The following is a 23,500-nucleotide window of genomic DNA, read 5'->3' as shown; positions in this document are numbered from 1 at the left end:
GAGTTTGATTTCTTTCTTTCCTTTTTTAAAATTGAAGTATAGTTGATTTACAGTGTTTCAGATGTACAGCAAAGTGATTCAGCTATATATATATTTATATATAATCTCTCTATATAAAGATATAAATATCTTCTATCTGATTCTTTTCCATTATAGGTTATTAAAAGATATTAAGTATAGTTCCCTGTGCTATACAGTAGGTCCTTATTGTTTATCTACTTTATATATAGTAGTGCATATCTGTTAATCCCATACTCCTAATTTATCCCTCCCCGAGTTTGATTTCTTACCACAGCGACTGCGTTTGATGCCAGCAGCTCCTGGGGGGACATTGCAGTGACATAAGCGACATTGGCAAAGACATACACAAATGTGACCAGTGGGATGGAGATGAAGATGGCTCTGGGAAGATTCCTGTAGAGGGAGAGGAGGTGAGAGGGGGAAGGCCTGGCACCTGGGACCACCTGCCTCGTCATGGGGTCCAGGGAGTGCCTTCTGTCTTTCTGCACGAAGTTGTCCTTGCAGCCTTCTGCGATGCTCCCTCTCCCTGGGGGGTGGATTTTGTCTCCATATGGGCAGGATAATTGAAAGGAAATGAAACAGCTTAGGTTGGGAATATGCTCCATACCTGTTGACTTCTTCCTGACCAGAATCTCCACCCTGCATTCCCCCCTCTCCCCGAACACACACCTCAAGATACAAAGACCTGCCTGTCATGAGACAGATGAGTAAGAGGCCTGGAATCCTCTCAGGGCACATTTCATTCTCTAAGGCAGTGGTGTTATCTCAGCACCATTTTTTTCAGCTTTTCACCTGCTCTGGCATAGTCACTGGATCATTTTTCTCCTGGTAGGGTGGGTGACAAATGGTCTAAGTTCCTGGGAAATGAACTGGCTCTTCAGGATAGACCAGGTCATGGTCAGAAGGGGACTGAGGGAAGTAGGCACTGGACCTGTGTGGCTCCCTCTTTCCAGTGGCAGGTGTCATGGAGTTTGAAGGGGGAGAGGGAGAGCTGGGCTACTGCAACTCACTTGTAGGGATCGACAAGCTCCTCCGTCACGTAATTTAGAAAGTTCCAGCCCCCATAGGCAAAGGAGCCCTGAAGGAAAGCCAGCGCGATGAGGCCGATGTCAGGTTCTTGGAAATTCTCAAATGCGTTCTTTGGCTCCAGCCAGAAGTACTGTCCTGTGGGCACAGGGACAGGAGGCTGCTCAGAGAGACACGTCAGAACTCGGCAGCCCCCGGTCTCCAGTGAAGGCCACATATTGGAGAAGCGGGGCCGAAAGGAGCAGAGAAGTAGAGGTCTAGGACCCCCCAGGACATGGTAATGATGAGTCCAAATGGCGGCTCAGGTTCAAAGCACAGTTCTGAATGTTCCTTTTTTAAAAGGCAGAGTTCCTTGGAAAGAAAGGCCAGGGGAGGTTACTGGGCAGGGCAGGGTAAATTGGAACTGGCTTGCCAGGATTCGGAGATGCAGGATGGGAGTCACTGGCAATCTCCTGATCACCTTCCCTCATATCTAAGTTGGTACATTTTCATGGAGAAAGCACCAAGAACAACAAACACTCAAACATAAGCTTCCATGATGCTATTATTAGCTCAAGCCTGTTCGGCTTTCTTTGTCAATATCCTCCTGTCTCTTCCTAAGGTGTGTGTTTGGTCTCCCCTTTCATGGAACAGATCTCCTGAAGACAGGGATTCTTCAGCGAGGAGCTTTTCAATGGCCTTCCCAGCCCTCAGCACCATATCCTGCACACAGTGGGTCCTCAAGAAAGGCTGCTGATTAAAGTTGTAGTAAGATACTGAGCAGCTGACCGCACTTTACATCTTCATCCATAATCAAGGATTTGGACAGGAAATAACGAGATGAGAGTGATCAGGAGAAAGCACTGGGACCAGATTAGGAGGTCCCAATAAAGACTGGGCCGTCTTTTATCTTCGAAAAGACAACCCAGTGATTTCTTTGAGTCTAAGTTCCCGAAAACAATACAACCTGCTAATGAATTTAATCCAACGGATGAAAATAATTAGGCACGTTATACAGCAGAAGCTTAATTACGTTTCCTGGAGTCAAAATCCAGGCACCCCCACACCGCCTCCAGAGCCTGTGGGTGGGTGGGAGTTCTCCCTGTTTGTCATCTGACTTTCTCCAGGAGCCAGTGACACTGGGCAGAGTCTAGTGCTGCCACAGGTCCCATGGAAACCAAATACAGGCTCGGGCTTGGAAAGGGCCAAATCCAATGGGGAATGTTGGCAGGGGCCCCAGGAATGTTAGCGCTCTCTCCTGTAGAGATTATGAGTAATTTTGAAACGTATAAAAAGCTCCTCTGTCTCCCATTTTAAGATATGGACAAGATAAAATATAAGATACAAAGAGCTTCCCTGGAGCTGGGACAAAAGGGCGATAGTATTCCAGAAATCTGGAATCTTTATCTACCTGTGCTGGAGCCATGAGATCAGCATGGGAGGACTGAGCTCTGCACACCAGGGGGCGTGCCCAGCTCCCGGCCAGGCCACCCAGTCAGGCCACCGTGGAGAAAATGGTTTCTCATCCCCTTTGTCAAGCAAGCGAAGAAGAAAAGTCATTCAAGGAGAGAACTGAGACATCGCAGGGTGTGTACACATCCAAAGACAGTGTGAGGTGTGTGTACACACAAGGGGTGGCAAGTTCTGATGACACCCACCTTTGCAGATCTGTACAACTCCCATGACGATGATCAGGCCCAGGGCCAGGAGCTTCCCAGCTGTGAAAACGTCTTGAACTCGGGTAGCCCACCGCACACTGGCGCAGTTGACCCATGTGAGGAGCACTGAAATGACAGACCCCCAAACATACCCTCAGGGCCATAAGGAGGCTACATGACCCCTCTGCACAGAAGTAGAAACGCTCCTTGCTCCTGATGATAAGGCTGTAACGGGTAAGCCAAAAATGCCGCAAGCTCAGCCCCAGTGTCCAGAAACTTTGGCCAGGATAGTAGGTTGGGTTACAAATGGGGATTACGTGCCACAAATTAGAGCTTCGTCAGAACATGCCTTGCCCAGGGCTGGAAGCCAGAAGTGAGCATGGAAGTGCAGGCACTGGCTTTGGGGAAAAATCAAGACTCTCATCAGGGCATGAGTGTGGGCTCTGTTTTCAAGATACTGTATGTTCAAGAGGAGCCCTGAGCAGCTGCTAGGGTCCTGGATGTCATCTTCCTGAACCTGATTTTAGGTTTAGGGGAATCCTTTGTTACTTAGGTTTATCACGTTATAATGTACATTTAGTAAAATTCATTTTTCTAAGTGTATAGTTTGATGAGATTTGACAAATGTATTGTTTAATCACTACCACACTCTCTATATAGAACATTTCCAACACCCCAGAAAGTTCTCTTGTATATTGTACTCCTTTGAAGTCAGTCCCTTTCCCTTACCTCTGGAAACCACCAATTTGCTTTCTGTCCCTTTTCCAGAATGTCACGTAAATGGAATCACACAGTATGTAGCCTTTTGTGTCTGGCTTATTTCACTTAACATGGGACTTCTGAGATCCATTCATGTTGCTATGTATATTAATAGTTCCTTTTTCTTGTCAAGTAGTACTCCATTGTATGAACGTATTATTAGTTTTCTATTCACCGGCTGATAGACATTTGGGTGGCTCCCAGTTTGGAGCTATTATAAATAAAGCTGCTATAAACACTTGCATAGAAGTCTTTGAGTGGATCATAGAGGTCTTTGAGGGGAGTTTTCACTTCTTTTGAGTAAATACCCAGGAATGGGATCCTAGGTCATATGGTGAACGTGTTTGACTTTATAGGAAATTGCCAGACTGTTTTCCAAAGTGGTTATGTCATTTTGCATTCCCACCAGCAACGCACAGTCCTGTTGCTCTGCATCCTTGCCAGCATTTGGTATTATCAGCTTCAAAAGTCTGAGCATTCTAGGGACTTGCTTGGTGGTCCAGTAGGTAAGACTCCACGCTCCCAATGCAGGGGACCCAGGTTCAACCCCTGGTCGGGGAACTAGATCCCGCATGCATGCTGCAACTAAGAAGCCCACATGCCGCAACTAAGACCCAGTACAGACAAAATAAAATAAATAAATAAAAGATGTGATACATACATAAAATGGAATATTAAACAAAAAAAAAAGCTTGACCATTCTAAAGGATGTGTAGTGGTATTTCACTGAGGTTTTGGTTTGCATTTCCCTAGAGACTAATGCTGTTGAGCATGTTTTCATGGGCTTATTTGCCACCATCCCTATATCTTCTTTGGTGGCATGGAGGGCTTGGAGTCACAGGGCTCCCACGGAGACGCCAACAACATGGAACCTCCAAGGGCTGGCGGAGAGCTCAGAGGCTGAGCTGTAGGACAGTTGTACTGCCACACTCCTTAAGCAACTTATGGGAGACCGGGGGCTGTGGGAACCCAACTTCCTGGTGGTTATGAAGTACTTGAGAATGTGGGAAAAAAATTAAAATCCTCTTGCTTCCCTTTCCCCTGAAACAGTGACCAGGACGCCCCCTAGTCCTCCAAGGGTACAAGCCATACGTGTAAACGCACGAGACTCTCTCTCTTCTCGAGCCTCTAATCAGGCCTCTGATTTCACTGGAACAGCTGATCAAGTTATATCATTACCTTATCCTGAAACTGTGCTTTTTCTTTTCAAGTACTTTCCAACCTTACTTGATTCTGAGAACATTTCTGCAGGGTAAGGACCTGACATTATTATCCATCTGTAACCTTCCTCCCTGAGCTGTTTCTACCTGGCAAGCTCCTCAGCTTTCCAGATCCAGCTCAAATGTCACCTGATCCGTGAGTCTTTATTATTTTATTTATTCCTGACAAGGTGCCTGCCAGGTAAGATGTATCAGCCACATTTTGTAGGCAAGGAACAAAGTTCGCCCCTCCTTTCTACTCCCAGACCACCTTGTTAATAAGGTTGGCACTTATTTCTTTGTATTACAATTATCTGTTTCTTTTTCTCTGTCTCCTTGTAGACTAGGAGGGTGGCACTGTGACTTTTTCATATTTTTAACCCCAGGGCATATCACGGTAGTGCCTGCAAATAGTAGGTGCTCAACAAATACTTAATACTTGAAAAAGAAAATGCCACAATTCATCAGTCCTCCAATCTCATCTCAGTCTACACATTCTAAGACGCATACCAATCTCCCCAGCTCCCCAGGAAACTCCTCAGTTGGTTTCACAGAGTCAAAAGAGCAGCAGGAAGCATAACTTCAAGGGTAGGAACTCTTGACTCCTAGTGGAGGAGCTTTTATCCAAGACGGTGTCATAGAAGGAGAACCAAAACATGTTGTCAGAGGAAGGATTTCATATGCCTGAACGGGGAGAACATTTTGTAAATGTTCTGTATGGACCGAGATGTCCTGATAAATACACACTGGGTTTATCTTGCTCAATTCAATAAGGATTTCAGGATCACATGCCTGGTAACAATTCAACCTAAACCACTCCAAGCAACTGGGCCTGTAATCTCAATTTCTCTCTAGGGCCTCTGGGTACAAGGCCAGGCCCCTGGGACCCAGAAGTTCAAACAGATACAAACAATAATGACTAAAGGATACAGGAGACTGATCTATGAAAGGAAGATTAGGAAACAACACCCTTGTGGCTCGAGGATAGGTAAGGATTACAGAATAAGGACCCAGATCGCGATCTCATCATGCAGAGAAGAAAACCATCCTCACCAAGGGGAGGAGAGGGCAAGGGCGGGGAGGAGGAATGTGGTCGCCTTCCCATGTGCTGGCATAGAAAACACAATGGGACCTTATCCAGGCAGCCAGAGAGACTTCTCCACAGTGTTCCTGGGGGGATCGAGATGTTTGAGGAAGGGACAATTTGTCAAATTAACTTACTGTGGGTGTCTTCTGTCCTGCCCGAGCCTATATACACACAAGAACCCAGCCTTTGACTAATCTTTGACCTTTAGCCTTTTCGGGGATCTTTCAGACATAAAAGAGATATCCTGAGACTAGGGCGGAGGAGACAGGCTGCCTGTGACACTTATCACCTTGGACAACGGCTGCAGGCCCCGTCTGACCCTTTGCCCTGCAGTTGGGCGATCACAGCATGTGACGAGGGGTAAGAGGGTACTTTCAGTCTCCTGGTACCACAGGATAGCGTCCCTCACAGCAGGCTGAAACCCGAGCCTCCATCCGGAGAGGAAAGGTCAGTGAGTGAAGGCAACACTTGCCAAGCCCCTGCCCTGCTCAGGCGTCCTGCCTCTGTCTGTCTGTACCCAGCGCCCCTTCTGTTGCTGAGGGCTATGTCCCCACCCTCTTCCCAGCCAGATCTTGAGTTCTGCATGCTTGGGATACAGTGACCTCAGGGAAGCCACATGTAGATGGGGATCAGTGGCCACTGCAGTTTGAGATGTGAGGGTTTTCATCCAACCATCCATCCATCCAACCACCATCTATGAAGAGCCTACAAGTGCTAGACACTCTGGTGCGGGGAGTTATAAATAAGACACAAGTCCCTTCCTGTTCTCAGGAAGCTGACGCTGTAAGAGGGGAGATGGATGAGCTAAAACATGATCACAAAGCAATTTGGTGACAGTACAGCTCTTCACAGAAGCTGGCAGGCATCTGTGAGGAGCCCCTAGCCCAGCCCAGGGAAATCAGAGATGCTTCTTGTAGGTGGAGAAGACCCTAGCAATACAGAGGATTTTATAATTTGGGGCTAGCTGGACAAAATAAACAAGAAGGCATAAGACTCTGGTTCTTGTCCATTGTAATCTGGCCATGGGGGTGGTACAGCCCCATGGAATACCAGCCTTCTGTGTATTTCTTGGGCGTTTTCTCCTCTCTTTTTCCTTTTTTCTTTCTGTTTCCTGGTTTTAAAAAAAAGCTGGCGGGGGTGGTGGTGAAAAGTCTCATCTTCTCATCAAGAAGATGCTGAAGTCAGGGGTTGGTTACTTAAATCTGCCCAGTTTGAAAAGCTTATTGTCAACGTAAATGGGAGGGAGACAAAAAAATGAGGCAGGCAGGAGTGGGGGACTCAGAACTCAGAAATCTTGTACCCTGCCCAGAGCCCAGGGCCTAGCAACCTCCAAGTAGGAGAGGTGGGCTCAACGCTCTCTGCCCTGGAAAGGCTGCAGAACTGGCAGAGATGCAGAGTCCTTGTCTGAGCCATGACAGTGCAGATCCTGTGGCTGACCTGGAACGTGTCCACGGTGGAGAGGGTGGGGAAGCTCCCGCTCTCTAAGAGAGGGCACCCTTCACCCCAGGTCAGCTCTGATCCCTGGGGAGTCATGAAGCCTCTCCTTCACTTCTCCCTCTGACAATGACACCAGAACTCATGGGACCTGTGGTAGGCAGAATAATCGCCACCCCAAAGATGTCAACATCCTAATCCTGTGAATGTTACCTCACAAAAGGAAGTTCACAAATGTGATTAAGGATCTTCAGGTGGGGAGGTTATCCTGGATTATCTGAGCGGGCCCAGTGTCATCACAAGAATCCTTATAACAGGGAGACAGGAAGGTCAGAGTTACACAGGAAATGTGATGATGGAAAACAGAAGTCAGAAAAGAGAGAAAGATTTGAGCGCTCGCTTCAGCAGCGCATATACTAAAATTGGAATGATACAGAGAAGATTAACATGGCCCCTGCGCAAGGATGACACGCAAACTCGTGAAGCGTTCCATAAGTTTACAGAAAACAAATTTATGGTTACCACAGGGGAAGGGGAGGAAGACGGATAAATTAGGAGTTTGGGATTAACATATACACACTACTATATATAAAATAAACAATAAGGTCCTACTGTATAGCACAGGGAACTGTATTCAATACCTTTTTTACAATATCTTGTAATAAACTATAATGGAAAAGAATCAGAAAAAGTATCCACATAACTGAATCACTTTGCTATACACCAGAAACTAACACAACATTGTAAATGAACTATACTTCAATTAAAAAAGAGAGAGAGAGAGAGGGAGAGATTTGAAGATGCTATGCTGCTGGCTCTGAAGATGGAAACAGGGGCCATGAGCCTAAGAATATAGAGGGCCTCTAGAAGCTGGGAAAGGCAAGGATACAAGCAAAGGAGAGCCTCCAGAAGGGACACAGCCTTGTTGACACCTTGAGTTTAGGACTTCTGACCTCCAGAACTGTAAGGTGATAAATCTGTGTAGTTTTTTTGTTTTTTAAAAATAAATTTATCCATTTATTTATTTATTTTTGGCTGCATTGGGTCTTCGTTGTTGAGCGTGGGCTTTCTCTAGTTGTGGCGAGCTGGGGCTACTCTTTGATGCAGCGGTGCACGGGCTTCTCATTGTGGTGGCTTCTCTTGTTGCAGAGCACAGGCTCTAGGCATGCGGGCTTCAGTAGTTGTGGCACGCGGTCTCAGTAGTTGTGGCTCATGGGCTCTAGAGCGCAGGCTCAGTAGTTGTGGCTCACAGGCTTAGTTGTTCCATGGCATGTGGGATCTTCCCAGACCAGGGATCGAACCCGTGTCTCCTGCATTGGCAGGCAGATTCTTAACCACTGCGCCACCGGGGAAGTCCCAATTTGTGTAGTTTTAAGCCATTACGTTTATGGTAATTTGTTACAGCAGCAATAGGAAACAAATACAGGGCCAGACACCACACAGAAAGACCAGAAAGCAGGGGGCATACCCTTCAAGAGGAAAGTTTTTTAAAAGCAACCAGGCAGGGGCTTCCCTGGTGGCGCAGTGATTGAGAATCCGCCTGCCAATGCAGGGTACATGGGTGCGAGCCCTGGTCCAGGAAGATCCCACATGCCGCAAAGCAACTAAGCCCGTGTGCCACAACTACTGAGTCCACGTGCCACAACTACTGAAGCCCGCACGCCTAGAGCCTGTGCTCCGCAACAAGAGAAGCCACCGCAATGAGAAGCCCGCACACCACAACCAAGAGTAGCCCCCGCTCGCTGCAACTAGAGAAAGCCCACGCGCAGCAACGAAGACCTAATGCAGCCAAAAATAAGTAAATAAATAAAATAAATTTATTAAAAAAGAAAAAAATGGCAACCAGGGAGCACACACCGGGACCTCAGAGGAGTGTGTGTCACAGGCCTTGCAGGACACCAAGTGGAGGGAAGGAGGGAGGAGCTCTAAGAGCGGGCAGCGAAAGTGAGGTCACCAATGTGCTGACCTGGTTGGCGAATTTCCACATCACATGCACCACATGACAGCATCCCAGCTCTTCCACACACCCAGATCCTATGGCTAGAGAGTCAGTGCCTCCTCTTCCTCCCCTCGGTAACTCAATACAGTAGTAAACAGGCATGCCCTAGGGTAACTGTAGCTGTGCCTTTCCTCTCAGAAAAATTCAGGGCAAAAGACTCCCCATACCCCTCCTTCAACTAATCCCAGCTTCTCCTCCTGTCTCCTCCATAGTCCATACAACTTCAGGCCCACGTATGCAACCCAGATGCACAGACACCCAGAGGCCCAAGAGTTACAAAAGGCCCAACCTTTTGTGAGGCAGGTGGAGTGCCGCAATGTTCACAGACACGAGTCCTTTGTTCTCTGCCCCCAGAGTTTTGTTGGTCTCCTAACTTTACAGACCAGAGGCTACAATCAAAGGTCATAAAAAGATATCATGATGGAAAGCAAAGAGATGAACAAAGCGGAGTCCAGAGTCTGAGTTCATTCCTCCCAGCAGAGGGTAAAGAGTGGCCCCACTGTGTGCAATCTTGTCGTGGATGACGCCCAGCGCTCTGTGGCTTCCCCAGGTGGAGTTCACCCCACGGAGTGGGAGAGGTGAGGCACACGAGCTCCAAGGATTATGAGTATTGGAAGGGAAGAATAGAAACAACATTTGGGGGGAAATTTTACCTTAAATTAATACATTAAAGACTATCGGTAAAAGAGGCAATTGAAAATCAGTCTCTAGTCCATTTTGAAACAGAACATCAGTGAGTCATTAGCATAAATAAATAAATCTTCTTCAGAAAATTTTAAGGATGGATTAGGGGATTGTGGGGTTGGTCTTAAGTCCCTACAACCTTCACAGAACCAGGGCTGTGACTTTATCACTCTTTCCCTCACCTCTACCCAGCAACACCTGGCGGGTGGAGGACCACGTGGGTTTCTGGTGCCTTTTTCAAGTGCACAGCAAGCAAGTAGAGCTCAGAGCAGCTTGTATACGGAGTGAAGTGGTAACGGCGCAGGTGGGGTTGAGCAAATCGGAAGGATGGAAGCAGAGATGGCTCCCTCGGAGGGACCTGGCAGCCTGGGCGGACTAAGAATCAGACAACTTAGAACTTGAAGAACCCAATGGCCATGATGCCCTTCCTGGCATGGTCACTTACTCTCTGGACAAGCCAGTAAAACTCTTTGAACCTCCCCTCCCTCTCTGTAAAATGGAAGTGTGGTCCATTTTAATCCCACGAGGATGCTCTGTAACCTGTGTACCGCTGTATAAAATGTTAAGTGGTTATTTTTATTGTTCATATGCTAAGAAACTAGAACTCGAAAAGAGGCCACGACTTGCTCAGGATAATGCTGACGACTGGCAGCGAAGCAGAGTGGATGGTAAAGGGGGCGGTTTGGAGGGTCTCAGAGACGCCGTATCACACATCAGGACCTATCTTGCACTGTTGCATTGCTTCTCCCTTCTTGCTTCCTCCTCTATCCCTGACCCTTTGCTTCAATTTCTTATCTGTTTCAGCCTTTTTCTCAGGAGGGTACTCATCCACAAATTACCTGCTCTGGGGTCCTTCAACCCAAACTGTCTGAAAGTGTGGGCACAAAGGTGGATTAGGGGACCATGGGGCTGGTAAGCATAAGCCCGAGCCACTGAACCAGGAGCCCAGATGTTCAAGCTTGTCCCTGTGCCTTGGTCTCCACGAGAAAGTTGCACCACCCATTCAGCAGGACGGAATGCCCTACAGAAAGCAAGGAATGCTGTTGTTGCTGCGCCTGCTCTACCCGTCGGGCCCAGAGAAGAATGAAACTTCCCTATTCTTCTGCAGCCAATAGTGCACACAGCCATTAACAACACTCTGCTGGCCAGGGTGATCTTGAGGTCTTGTATCTGCCTGGCACACAGTAGGTGCTAACGCTTACTGAATAGAGGATGGATAGATGAACAAATCTAGTCAGAAAATACCAAGTGTGCACAGGAGCCATTGTTCTTCCCTAGGGAGTAAATATCAGGGTTTTTACATCGTGGGACAGCCCCATGAAGTGGGGAGGGCAAGTGCCGGTGATGCTAGACAAAGTTGGGGGCAGGGTACATATCATGGCTTCTTCTCCTTCCCCCGAGAGAGCTCACAAAGCACAGGCTATCCCTCAGTGACCACTGGATGACCGTCTTCAGGTCCTCCCTTGCTTCTGGACACAAGACTTTGGCTGAGTTGGGCTGGCAAAGGGTCGTTTTGTGTCTTCATCAGAGGGCCAACGAACACTTTCCCACACGGGTCCCCAAACCAAACTCATTCTTTATGCCAAGCCAGCTTCTGCTCCATGAACCACACTGGTCTGGTCTGATGGGTGAAAGTCAGGAAGGGGCCATTTGGATAGGGGGCTGGATTTTTATTTATTTATTTTTGGTTGTGTTGGGTCTTTGTTGCTGGGCACGGGCTTTCTCTAGTTGCAGCGAGCAGGGGCTACTCTTTGTTGCAGTGCGCGGACTTCTCATTGTGGTGGCTTCTCGTTGCGGAGCATGGGCTCTAGGAGCAGGGGCTTCAGTTGTGGCATGCAGGCTCAGACGTTGTGGCTCACAGGCTCTAGAGCGCAGGCTCAGTAGTTGTAGTGCACGGGCTTAGTTGCTCTGCAGCATGTGGGATCTTCCCGGACCAGGGCTCAAACCCATTGGCAGGCGGATTTTTAACCACTGCACCACCAGGGAAGCCCAGGGGGCTGGACTGATTATTATAAGAACAATCAGTTATAAGAACTGATTGTTATAAGTGCTGATTAGAATGACCTGGTTGGGGCTCATTTGCAGACAGCTCTTGGTACTGGAGGGAGAGGTCTGCACCCTACTACCCAGAGGCACATTTCCAGCCTCATGGGCAGTCAGAGAGACCCAGAATCTCATCTTATATGTGAGTGAAGTAAGACCCCTGCTATTTGTGTCAAAGACAGGACTGCCCCCCTTGGGCCCCCTGCCCCCCCCCCCACCAATTCCCAGTTGCTTATACTGCCACTACACCAGCCTTTCTTGTATCATATGCACATCACCCTTCTTTCCCTTCTCTCATTCCCACATCCTCTCTCTCCCTTGCTCCTGTCAGTGGTACCTATGGTCACTGCTGACAGTGCCACTAGGGGCTCTGAGTCTGTCACCTGAAGATGCTGGCCAGATTGCTTTCTGGGCAGCAGGAAGTAAGATGCCAGTGTGAAAAAGGGGAAGACTAGGATGGCTGCCCCTCAGGATCCAGGAGCGCTGTGCTCATCGCCCCCAGGGTTTTGGAAAATTATTTCCCACAAACAGACTTGCTTTTCTGCCTTGTGTCCCCTCCTCTGGTCCCTTTTCAATGTCACCATCAGATTTCCCTCCAACTCCAGGAACTCCATTCGGATTTCTTGGTATTGCTGGCTCATTCCTAGAAGTAAACTGGAGGCAGATTGGAAAGGCTTGTTTTCCTTTAGCATTTCCAGAACCAGGGCTTTCTTTGTCTTTTCAGATAAGAGAAAACAGGCAGTCAAAATGCCCAGACTTGCCAAAGTCCATAAAGACAGATGGTGAAGAGGAGAGGAAAAGAGTGAGCATGAGAGACAACACGGGGGAGGAAGGAAAAGGAGGAATAATACACACCATTACGAGTGAGAGAGAGCGAGCTTGAGAGGAGCATAACAGAGAGAGAAGGCCAGGACAGAAAACAGAAAGATGGAATGTATTAAAGCAGATAGCTTCTGAAAGGGAAGCTAGTGACGCCACTTGGTAGAAATCAGAACACCCTGTTCCCCTCCAGAGCTTCAAAATAAGCACCTTTCCGGGATGGAGTTTTCCCCAGCCCTCTGAAGCAGCCATAAATTTCACATGGGTCACGGGCCAGCCGGAAGCGCTGGTTTATTAGTCTCCCCTTTTGCTGGGGCATGCACTTCTCCGCCCTCTGCCTTGCTCTGGCCAGCTCCCCCTGACTCCCTCCCTCTAGACCTGGAGCAAAAGGGGCGAGATGATGCCCCTCCGACCAGTCCTCACCCAGCAGCGGGTGAGCTCGCCGCCTGCCTTGGCGGGTGTGGCAGCACTTGGCTCTGTGATAGGCTGGAGCCGGCTCCTTAGAAGGAACTGGGCACGTGTTTCTAATTGTGGAAAAGCTGCTTCCCTTAGCCTGCCTAACCTCAGCCGGTTCCAGATCTAGGAGGTAACCATTGCCGGCTGCCAGAAGGCACTGATAGGCAAAGAAAACACCGGAGCCCCATCTGAGTTCTAAGGCACACAATCCTGAGACTTGGATAAGGTTCCAGTTCTGCCCACACAGGCCAGCCTGAGCTATCTTTCCTCCTCATAGACCTCTGAGAGCCTGGGAGACATTTTTCACATGGGACCAGGAGCCGAGTTATAAAGTCTCAAGTCTCTGCCTACCCACAACAAAGGCTGGTATTATTGCATGAGTAAATAACTTGACTGGTGAAAGACAAGAAAATCAAAACAAAGCAACAGCAAAGTCAAAGCAGCTCTTCCCTATAAACTAAGCCCTGATTCCAGCTCCTGTATGGTACACAGTGGGGCTTTGAAACAGATCTTACCTACCACACTACAGCAAGTTTTCCCTTCTCCAGCCCTTTTCATCTTGAAGCACTGGCAATATTTTAGAAATCTAAGAAGCGCCTCTAAGGAGAGATGTGCTGAAGCTTTGGAAGGGCCTCTCTCCTCCAAGGACAAACAAGCAGCGGAGGAGGGGTGCACAGATGCTCTGCAGCTTCTGGACATCCTGATTCATACAGCTCGACCTGGACACTTCCAGCTAAGCGCCTGCCCATGCTGCTCCACCCCCTTCCCTTCCTGGCTCCCTCTTACCCTTCCTTCTTATCCTGATCCCTCCCTGCCAGTTGTTGGACCTCAAGTTTCTGCTGAATCACCATCCAGTACTTAGTTCAGCCAAGAAGCCCGAACATCCAGCTCAGCGATTTCCAAGAGCTGAGTAATTCTTCAGCATTAGCTAAACATGGCTCCTGAGCTGGGGTGGGGGAGAAGAGAAAAACGGAAGACACAGGGAAAGCAGGGGAGACAGGACACAGCATGCTGTGCTACCTGGGGGAGCCCCCTTTAGTTCCTACTCATTACTTTTCAAGCCCAGGCCGAAAAAATTCCAGCTATCTCATGCCCCAATTCTCAGGGCCAAGAACAGTAACGAGCACATCATGGCCCTTGATAAATGTTCGCTGAATGAACAAAGTGCTGTGATTCTCATTTATATAAGGCTTCCCCGGGGTCCCAATCCCCTTCTGTTCCAGAGCAGGCTTTTGAGCAGCATCCTGGGGTAACCACCCTGAGGAAGACTTCCAACCAAAGACCTGCTCAGCATCTCAGGGATTTGGAGAGGACGTGGAAGGCAGAAATAGAGAGAAAACATTGTTAACTGCTCACTACAAATGCTGGAGACAGTTAAGTAGAAACATATTTCATTTGAAACTTATTTAATTTTGATTTGTAGATCAGCTAGATTTCTCTCTCTTAGTAGTCAATCAGTCGACACGGCCGGCTGATTCTACTTCTAATCCTTTCTTGTTTTTGTCACCTTGTAACTTCATTTTTATTTTGGGCCACCACCTCTCTGGCCTGGAAAAATGCTTAGCCTGCTGACTCGTCTCCTTGCTTCAAGTGTCACGGTCTTCTTCACTCAAATGTGAACGTAATCATGTTACTCCTCTGCACAAACTCCTTTGGTGGTTCCTTGGATGAAGTCTGCTCTTCTCTGCATGATATGCAGGATCCTTTACGATCTGGCTCGTACTCACCTCTTTTGCCTTATCTCCCGTCTCTCTCCTAGGCCTCACCCACACAAAAGTACTTGCTTTTCTCCAACGAGTCATTTCTTTCTTGACTCCAAGTCTTGCCTATGCTCTTCCCTCTACCTGGCTGCTCTACTGTATGCCCACCTGGAGACTGCCTACTTACCTTTCCAGACTCAGCTCAATCTGGGAACCTTCCCTAGCACTCCTGTCCCAACTCTGAAGCACCTTTCTCTGTGTGGTACATTCTTTTGTCATCACATTATATTGTAATTATTTGTTTGTACACCCATCTTTTCACTAGCCTTTAATCTCTTTCAAGACTGTATAAATAATGCCTCACCTCCACTCAACGTAGGAGCTCAGTATGGTAATTAACTGATGGATTTGCAGTTTCTTTTTGCCTTGGAAATCCATTTAAACAGGTGACCCTGATTTGGTCCATCTGCCAGAAACCCAATTGAGTGGATTTTGTATAACTGTACCCAATTCATGGCTGAAATTTTGAAATGGGACTATGGGGTCGCTGTGCCTGTTTGCGTGTTTGTATATGTCTATATACATGTGTTATAGATGTGTGGTATTTTCTACCTCCAAGCGGTATTGCCAAAATTAACTTGTAAAAGAGCTCCATTTAGTTGGCTTAAAGAAAATTAAGCAGAGGGACTTCTCTGGTGGCGCGGTGGTTAAGAATCCGCCTGCCAATGCAGGGGACACGGGTTTGATCCCTCATCTGGGAAGATCCCACATGCTGTGGAGCAACTAAGCCCATGCACCACAACTACTAAGCCTGTGCTCTAGAGCCCACGAGCCACAACTACGGAAGCCTGTGCACCCTAGAGCCTGTGCGCCACAACTACTGAGCCCACATGCCACAACTACTGAAGCCCATGCACTCTAGGGCCTGCGTGCCACAACTACTGAGCCCACATGCTGCAACTACTGAAGCCCGCACGCCTAGGAGCTGAGCTCCGCAACAAGGGAAGCCACCACAATTAGAAGCCCGCACACCGCAACAAAGAGTAGCCCCCGCTTGCCACAACTAGAGAAAGCCCACACGCAGCAACGAACACCCAACGCAGCCAAAAATAAATAAATTAATTAATTAAAAAAAAGAAAAGAAAAATAGCTTGGTATGATGGTTGACTTTGTCTAATGTCTCAGGAAGTTTTCATGGGTAATCTAAACATTAATTGTTGGAAACAAGTAAATTAAATAAATGTAAATGGGATAACAGTTTTTAGGTGAACTCTTTAATAATTATTATGTTTTATGGTATGTCCACTTAAAAATGGTTTCTCAAAATCTTTTAGTAATTTAAAACTTTGGAGTTTTGCTAAGTTAAATGATGGGGATTCACTGAATGTCTAGATCACTTCCAAATAAGATAAAATACTGAAACATTAACTGCTAAAGAAGTCTAAGTTTACCTACTTCTGTCTTATTACAGAAAAACTAAAGAAGTTTATATGTATTAAAAACATGTCATGTACCACACTGGAAAAAAAGCATTATGTTATGAGGAAATGTATGGTTTAGAAATTATGATATGCATGCATAAGTTTGCCAATCAAAAAAATACTGGTATGACAGTTTACAACTGCTTAACAAAGACAAAACAATTATCTTTTTTCTCCCTACGTGATGTCTCTAAAATTTGGAAACTCAGTGAGTATTCTTATTTTCATGGCAATATAGTTATTTGTATAAGTTCAGTACGAATCTGTTCTCCTTATAACATGATACAATTAGAAATATTGGTTATGGGACTTCCCTGGTGCTCCAGTGTGTAAGACTCCAAGCTCCCAACACAGGGGGCCTGCATTCGATTCCTGGTTGGGGAACTAGACCCCACATGCATGCCGCAACTAAGATCCACGTGCTGCAACTAAGGAGTCCACATGCTGTAACTAAGAAGTCTGCATGCCGCAACAAAGATCCCACGTGCTGCAACTAAGACCCAGCACAGCCAAAATAAATAAATATTTTTTTTAAAAAAGAAATATTGGTTATATTACCAGGGCTTTGACTGGATTGTCATATTTGAGAGAGACATACATAGAATTAGATGTGACCAGACAGCTTTAAAGAACTAAGGTTGACTTCATGGAGCCATAAAGCCCCTTGGAAAAACAACCTGGTACCTTGCCTTCAGGGTTCCCACCAGCTTTACCAGATGAGTAAGGAAAGTTCCTTCCTTGCAGGCACAAGAACCTCAAGATAATTTTGGGAACCTCAAGGAGAGAAAAATTCACCCAAATTCATAGGTATTACAGGTGAATCTAATGTCATGTCCTCGGTGTGGCTTCCTGGCCTCGAGAGGCAATTAAAAGTTCAATCTGGGGCTTCCCTGGTGCCGCAGTGGTTGAGAGTCCGCCTGCCGATGCAGGGGACATGGGTTCATGCCCCGGTCCGGGAGGATCCCACATGCCGCGGAGCGGCTGGGCCCGTGAGCCATGGCTGCTGAGCCTGCGTCTCCGGAGCCTGTGCTCCACAACAGGAGAGGCCACAACAGTGAGAGGCCCGCGTACCGCAAAAAAAAAAAAAAAAAAAAGTTCAATCTGGCAATTCCTTATGAACAGTTCCAGCAAAGCATATTTTAAAAGGCCTGGACTTATGTAAATAATCAGGCCAAGTTTAATACAATTAAATTTATTTTACAAACAAATGAGTCTTAATTTGGCCATCTTTGGTAAAGATAAAGGTGATTTTAGAGAGAGAGAAAAAATTATGTTTCAATAGAAACTATAATACACGCTTATGGATATTAGATTCTAATTCTGTTAATCATCTTTGAGGTTTTGTTTTTCTACCTGTAAACTGGACTGGACCCTGAATTCTTCTAGTTTCCTCACATATTTGGCTACAGCTCTCCAAGCTTACACTTTCAATTTTTCTCTCACCTTTGACTTGAAATTATTGAGAACTAAAGCTGTCCTTTTCTTGAAGTCCTACAAACCGTAACTGAACAACCTGATATAAACTTAAGCAAGATCAGCACAATAACCCACGTTTAGACAATCTTTGTGCCTATTGCTTTGTAAGCCACTCAGGAAGTTTACCTGAACACCAGATGACATCACAAGAGATTTCAAACCACAAAAGATGCTTTGAGCCTAACATCTAGAAATCTCAGCTGGCAACTCTCAGGACTCAGACACTGGGTTTATAATTTGCTTCACCCATTAACCTCTATTTTTCTTTGTCTCCACAGAAATGCCTCTTATTAAATACCTGGTTGCTTATACCCTGTGGGCCTAACTTTGAGTGCCCACCTGCATCACCACCTCCTGAAATGAGTAACTGAAGTGACCTATTGTCAGGACGAAGAGACTCGTTCGACGAGATATAAAGCAATCTATCAACTCAACTTTTTGACTGTGACAATGCTAGAAGAAGTTTCGAAGGCAAGACTGGAGGGGACCAAGATGTGCCTCCCCAAAATGTCTCTGGCATGCGGATTAGTTCAAGTTGAAAACAATCGAGGCCCAAAAGACTCAGGAAGAAATTTTGCCCCTCCCCCCAGCTGCCTAAAAAGAATTTAGATAGAGGACCTGTTCCTGGAGTAGTGCTATCACCAGAGATATCGGCAAAATGTGGGCTGGGTGGTGGGGAGATTAAAGATTAGAGTCCACTCTCTGTCCCATTGTCTCCACATGGCTCAGCAAACAGTTTTTACCAAACATTTGCTTTTCATTTGCATGTCAATTACCTTCCTCCCTTCGAAGTCCCAACATTCTCTTTTGTCTTTAGCTGAAGGTGGTGTTTAAGGTGAGGGTTTTGACTATTTTGGCGAGTTACTCAGTTTTTCTGGGTCTCTTCTAGGTATAGTTGTTATTAAACTTTTGTTTGATTTTTTCTTGTTAATCTGTCTCATGTCAATTTAATTCTTAGACCAGCCAGAAGAACCTAGAAGGGTAGAGAAAAATTTCTTCCTTCTCAACAATACCTACGAGGCTGATGAGACACGCACAGCACTCTTTGGGGACCAGGGGAGGGCAAGAAGACAACACTGTCCAGGTACCTGTGGTGATATGCTTAGTGCATGGGAATGAGACGTTTGGGCCTCGAGAATATGAAACCTCAAAGGAAAATGAACTGAGAGTAAGGGATTTAGAAGTTAGGAAGGACTGCTGAACACTCTGATGTCAAGGGATTAATTTGTAAGAGATCTGCAAAACAACACACACAGGTATCTACCAAATCATCATGCATCATACATCTGGAAACTTCCTGAAGAGGAACTGCAAAGCAACTCAGGGTTAAAAGCAATACCTACAGTGAAATCCTTAACCTTCCAAATCACTCAAGGAAGGAGGAGAAATCTGAAGCCCTGGAAAACTAGCCTCTTCAGAATCATAGCAGAGAGATAGAAAACAAGATAAGAAGCATTTTTTTAATTTTTTTTGCTTGTGAAATGCATGCAGGGTACTCCTTTCTCCTCAGGGCAAGAAAGGAGAAGGAGCTTCTTTTGTACAAGGCATTCTGGAAGAGGGGGACTTGAATGAGAAGAAAAGATTCTAATTCAGATGCTGGATGTGACCCCAGCCCCAAAAGAGAGGAAGGAGGTTGGGAGCTGCCCGAGTGAAAGGTGGCCCAGTCCCCAAGACAGGGGGGACAAACAGAAGAAAAACCCATAGTTAGGGAGCAGGATATACAAATGGGGGACCCCAGAACACCTGGCACTCCTTCTGTGGCACTGGGACCACTTTGTTTGTAACTAGAAACTCAGGTAGTAGCCACAAGATGTGGCTAAAGGATAAAAGTGCAAGCTGCAGAAATAACTTGTCAAAATGTATGTCTAAATACCCAGATGTGTGTGCTGAGAGATGCATTTTACTTAGAATTATTAGGATACCTATCCACTGTTACAAGGGCTCCCGGGCAGGGGAGAGGGGTAAAGATAAGAGGAAGCTTTCCTGGTCAACTCTCTTTATATATTACTTGACTCTTACTTAGAGAATATAGTCACTTACTTATGAAATAAGAAAGGAAGGAAGGAAGGAAGGAAGGAAGGGAGGGAGGGAGGGAGGGAGGAAGGGAGGGGGAGGGGAGGGAGGAGAGAGAGAGAGAGAGAGAGAGAGAGAGAGAGAGAAAGAAAAGAGAAATACCCAAGCAAATCACAAAAGGAAGGTACCAAAACCAAGTTCTAATCCCTCTCATTCCCCTGCTTCCTAACTCCCTCCTCCCACTAACATACTTGCTCTGGAGAAGGGAGAAAGGCTTTTCATTTAATTAAAATATAAAAGACTTTCTTTTTTTACTGCCTGGTGGCTAGGGATATTTTGCTGACTCAGCAGTGAATAATCAGCTTTGACCTAAATAACAGAATAACTCAAAGTGGCAGCTGCAGTTGCATAAGCTGGAGCCAAATCTGCAGTTCCTTCTCTCTCCCTCTCCTCCCCGCTTCACTCCCTTCAGGCTATGAGAAGGCAAGCCAGTTACAGCAGGTTCTTTCTGCCTCTCCACCCGCATCCGGACATTCCCACCATCACTTCTCATCCGATCTTTTCCAAAACTCTAGAGGGTCTTTGCGCAAGGAGTCACCTACCTAGGTTTGGCGGGTTTGGGGAACGCAAAGGAAGCCGTGGGGTCTAGTTGCCCGGGGAACTCTCCCCTGTGGCCTGGTTTCTCTCCTAGGGGAGGACTGAACGGCCTCAGGGTTCTTGATTTATAGTTGGAGGGTGAGGGTGGCCTGTCGTCTGAGATACTTTAGCAGCATCAGCAGGAAAAAGGAAACTGTGTCTGTGGGCATGAGATGCTGAAACAGCAGTGGCCTGCACTCTGTGGTCCCCCTTCCCACCCCCATTAACCTATCTGATGGCAGAAACAGCCACTCCTCCTGCATTCCCATGCCCCCTTCCCCCTCCTCTCACCTCCTGCAGCTCCAGATCCAGCCAGCAAGCAAGGACCAAGTGACTATCCTCGTGACTACCCTCGGTGACTACACGACAGGATCACGAGGTGCCCAATGCTGTGCTAAGAATACTCTTGTCTTGGGCAATCCTTGCCACGGCACGTACAGCACACGCGAGATCTCAGCCTCATCTCACGAGAGGTGGGCCGGTGACCTGGCCAAGCACTGGCTGCACTTAGAAAGTGGTGCAGAGATGCAGGCTTGGGAAGCCCGGTTCTGGAGCCCACATCCCTCTGCCTCCAGATCCACGAGCAGGCCCAACCGGCACAAGGAGTATGCTCCGTACAAGTATGTTGGCTCCACAGTGCCACTTGCCTAGATGATGGGGTCTATCCCGGGGCTGCACACCACTGCCAATGAGGGCACACACCCCTCAGGTCCCACCCCGGCTCCTGGGTGGGCGAGTGACCCCTCCCTCCCCTTCCCACCAGCAGAACAGAAGGAAGTGTCAAGACCTGGGACAGAGTGTGACCAGGATGGTCACTGCCCTCAGCCAGGTGGATGTGTGTTTGGAAGGTGTGGGAAGGCAGGGACTGAGCTGACTCTAGAAGTGGAGCCTCTGAAAAAGTCCAAATATTTACTTTAGAAATTAGTTTTTGGCTAAAAGGTACAACATACCCCAATCCATTGAGATCCCTGATTATCAGAGATTAAGTGTTGAGACTTCCTAGAAATACAGGTTGCCAAACTTCTCCATAAAGCCTCTCTAACCTATTCCAGCTCACAGAGATCTCTTCCCCTTTTCGGAATTTTTACTGCAATTGAATCCTAACCATGAAATCTGTCTATATGGCTTTTCTGCCTAGTTAGACAGAAAACTCATCAAGGGCGGGGACCATGGACATGCTGCTATTTGTGTTCTCCCAACTCACACCTTTACACTCTCCTCCCAGAGAGGTTTTGTTTTTGTTTTTTTTTTTTTTTTTTTTTTTTTTTTTTGCGGTATGCGGGCCTCTCACTGTTGTGGCCTCTCCCATTGCAGAGCACAGGCTCCGGATGCGCAGGCTCAGCGGCCATGGCTCACGGGTCCAGCCGCTCCGCGGCATGTGGGATCTTCCCGGACCGGGGCACGAACCTGCGTCCCCTGCATCGGCAGGCGGACTCTCAACCACTGCGCCACCAGGGAAGCCCTCCCAGAGAGTTTTAAGATGTGAGCTGGCAGGTTGAGAGGCCAGAAAAGTCTTCCCACGAGAGGTAGGGAGTCTCCAGCGTGGTGTGTGCGCTGGAAAGAGAAGGAATCACCTTGGCTAATTCACTTTCCTGGCTCCGTTTCCTTTTCTGCTCTAGGAAAATTGTAAGACTGGCCCAGCTTGCCTTATGGATTTGTTGTGAGGCTCGGGTCAGATGATACAAGTGAAACTACTTTATATGATGTAAAGAACCCTCCCAGTGAAAATTACTGTGCCTGTGAACAGCTATCGATACTTAAGTTTTGGGGCTTCTCTGGTGGCGCAGTGGTTGAGAATCTGCCTGCTAATGCAGGGGACACAGGTTCGAGCCCTGGTCCGGGAAGACCCCACATGCTGCGGAGCAACTGGGCCCGTGAGCCACAATTACTGAGCCTGCGCGTCTGGAGCCTGTGCTCCGCAACAGGAGAGGCCGCAACAGTGAGAGGCCCGCGCACCGTGATGAAGAGTGGTCCCCGCTCGCCGCAACTAGAGAAAGCCCTCGCACAGAAACGAAGACCCAACACAGCAAAAATAAATAAGTAAATTAATAAACTCCTACCCCCAACATCTTCTTAAAAAAAAAACACTTAAGTTTCTTCTTTTTTTTTTTTTTAAACACCGGATAATTATTATGTGGAATCCATTTGTCCACAGCATGCAAATTGGAAACTGAAAAGTAACAAGGAAGAAAAAAAAGGTGGGGAGGAAAGAAAGAGGGAGAGGAAGGAGAACCAGAGATGAGGAAGGCTAGAAGACGCCATCCCGGGAGCAAGGCCCAGGTGGCACTTACATAAGCAGATGGCAGCCAGGAGGCGAAGGCCAGACTCTGGGGGGAAGCAGGTGGGGAAGAGCGGCTGCAGCACATAGTTGGAGAAGGTGAGGGCGATGACAGCCTGGTTGGTGGGGTAGATCACCAGCACAGCAATCCATAGCCTCAGGAACCTGGTGGGGGAATGGGACAGCACTTGAGCCAAGACATCAAAAAAGACCCCCGCTCCCATCGCCTGGCAGGGCAGGGATTCAGAAGCCATCAGGGAAGCCCGGGCAAGTCACCGGGCAGTGTTAGGAGAGGCAGGTGGGCTAAAGGGGTGCGGTTCCTTTTTGTTTTCAGGGATGCTAAGGAACCCAGCCACTGCTCAAAGGAGACACCTAGCCCTCTGCAAGGACGGTAAATTGGTTTAACGATGAGCTGTTTCAACTAGTACTGACTCGTCTTGGTGTTCTTTCTCTCTCCCTGCTCCTTTCATCATTTCATCATCTCTTCTCTACCACTCTAGCCCCCAGCATCCACTGGTGGAAAAGAAAATTTGCAACCCCGGAATCTTCACAGTCAGGGCATGCTAAAGGCGTGGCCACTTAAGCAAATGCCAAGGGGAGGCATCGGCTGGGGGTTTGTCCTCCACGCCCTTGGGCCCCTTGGTGAGGTTTGAGCTCTTCAGTAACAGGGCTGCAAGGTCTGAGGATATTCAAGATCAGGGTCTGGAATCAGGGATACCGTTATCCTTGGTAACGTGAAAAGTACCCCGTAC

General features: G+C 47.4%; 1 protein-coding gene, 1 long non-coding RNA gene and 1 other non-coding gene across 3 annotated transcripts in view; 2 read left to right on the top strand and 1 right to left on the bottom strand.

Moving 5' to 3' along the window:
* The window catches only part of SLC7A8 (solute carrier family 7 member 8), a 56,694-nt gene that overhangs the window by 10,156 nt on the left and 23,038 nt on the right, over positions 1–23,500 (bottom strand). The window contains exons 3-6 of the mRNA XM_067740191.1: positions 22,762–22,913; positions 2,685–2,810; positions 1,032–1,185; positions 291–414 (exon numbers count right to left, since the gene is read on the bottom strand). Coding sequence (XP_067596292.1) covers positions 291–414; positions 1,032–1,185; positions 2,685–2,810; positions 22,762–22,913 — 556 coding nt within the window. The remainder of the gene's footprint in view (positions 1–290; positions 415–1,031; positions 1,186–2,684; positions 2,811–22,761; positions 22,914–23,500) is intronic.
* On the top strand, positions 7,556–7,662 carry LOC137208199 (U6 spliceosomal RNA). Its single transcript, XR_010935534.1, has one exon. It is a non-coding gene; the product is annotated as a U6 spliceosomal RNA (small nuclear RNA).
* LOC137226083 (uncharacterized) lies at positions 13,998–18,752 on the top strand. Its single transcript, XR_010944170.1, has 2 exons — positions 13,998–14,537; positions 18,100–18,752. It is a non-coding gene; the product is annotated as an uncharacterized lncRNA (long non-coding RNA).

The sequence above is a fragment of the Pseudorca crassidens genome, chromosome 1 (genome assembly GCF_039906515.1).
Source record: "Pseudorca crassidens isolate mPseCra1 chromosome 1, mPseCra1.hap1, whole genome shotgun sequence".
In the NCBI taxonomy this organism is placed as follows: domain Eukaryota; kingdom Metazoa; phylum Chordata; class Mammalia; order Artiodactyla; family Delphinidae; genus Pseudorca; species Pseudorca crassidens.
Note: the sequence above shows the minus strand (reverse complement) of the source record. Positions and strands in the feature narration are given on the sequence as shown.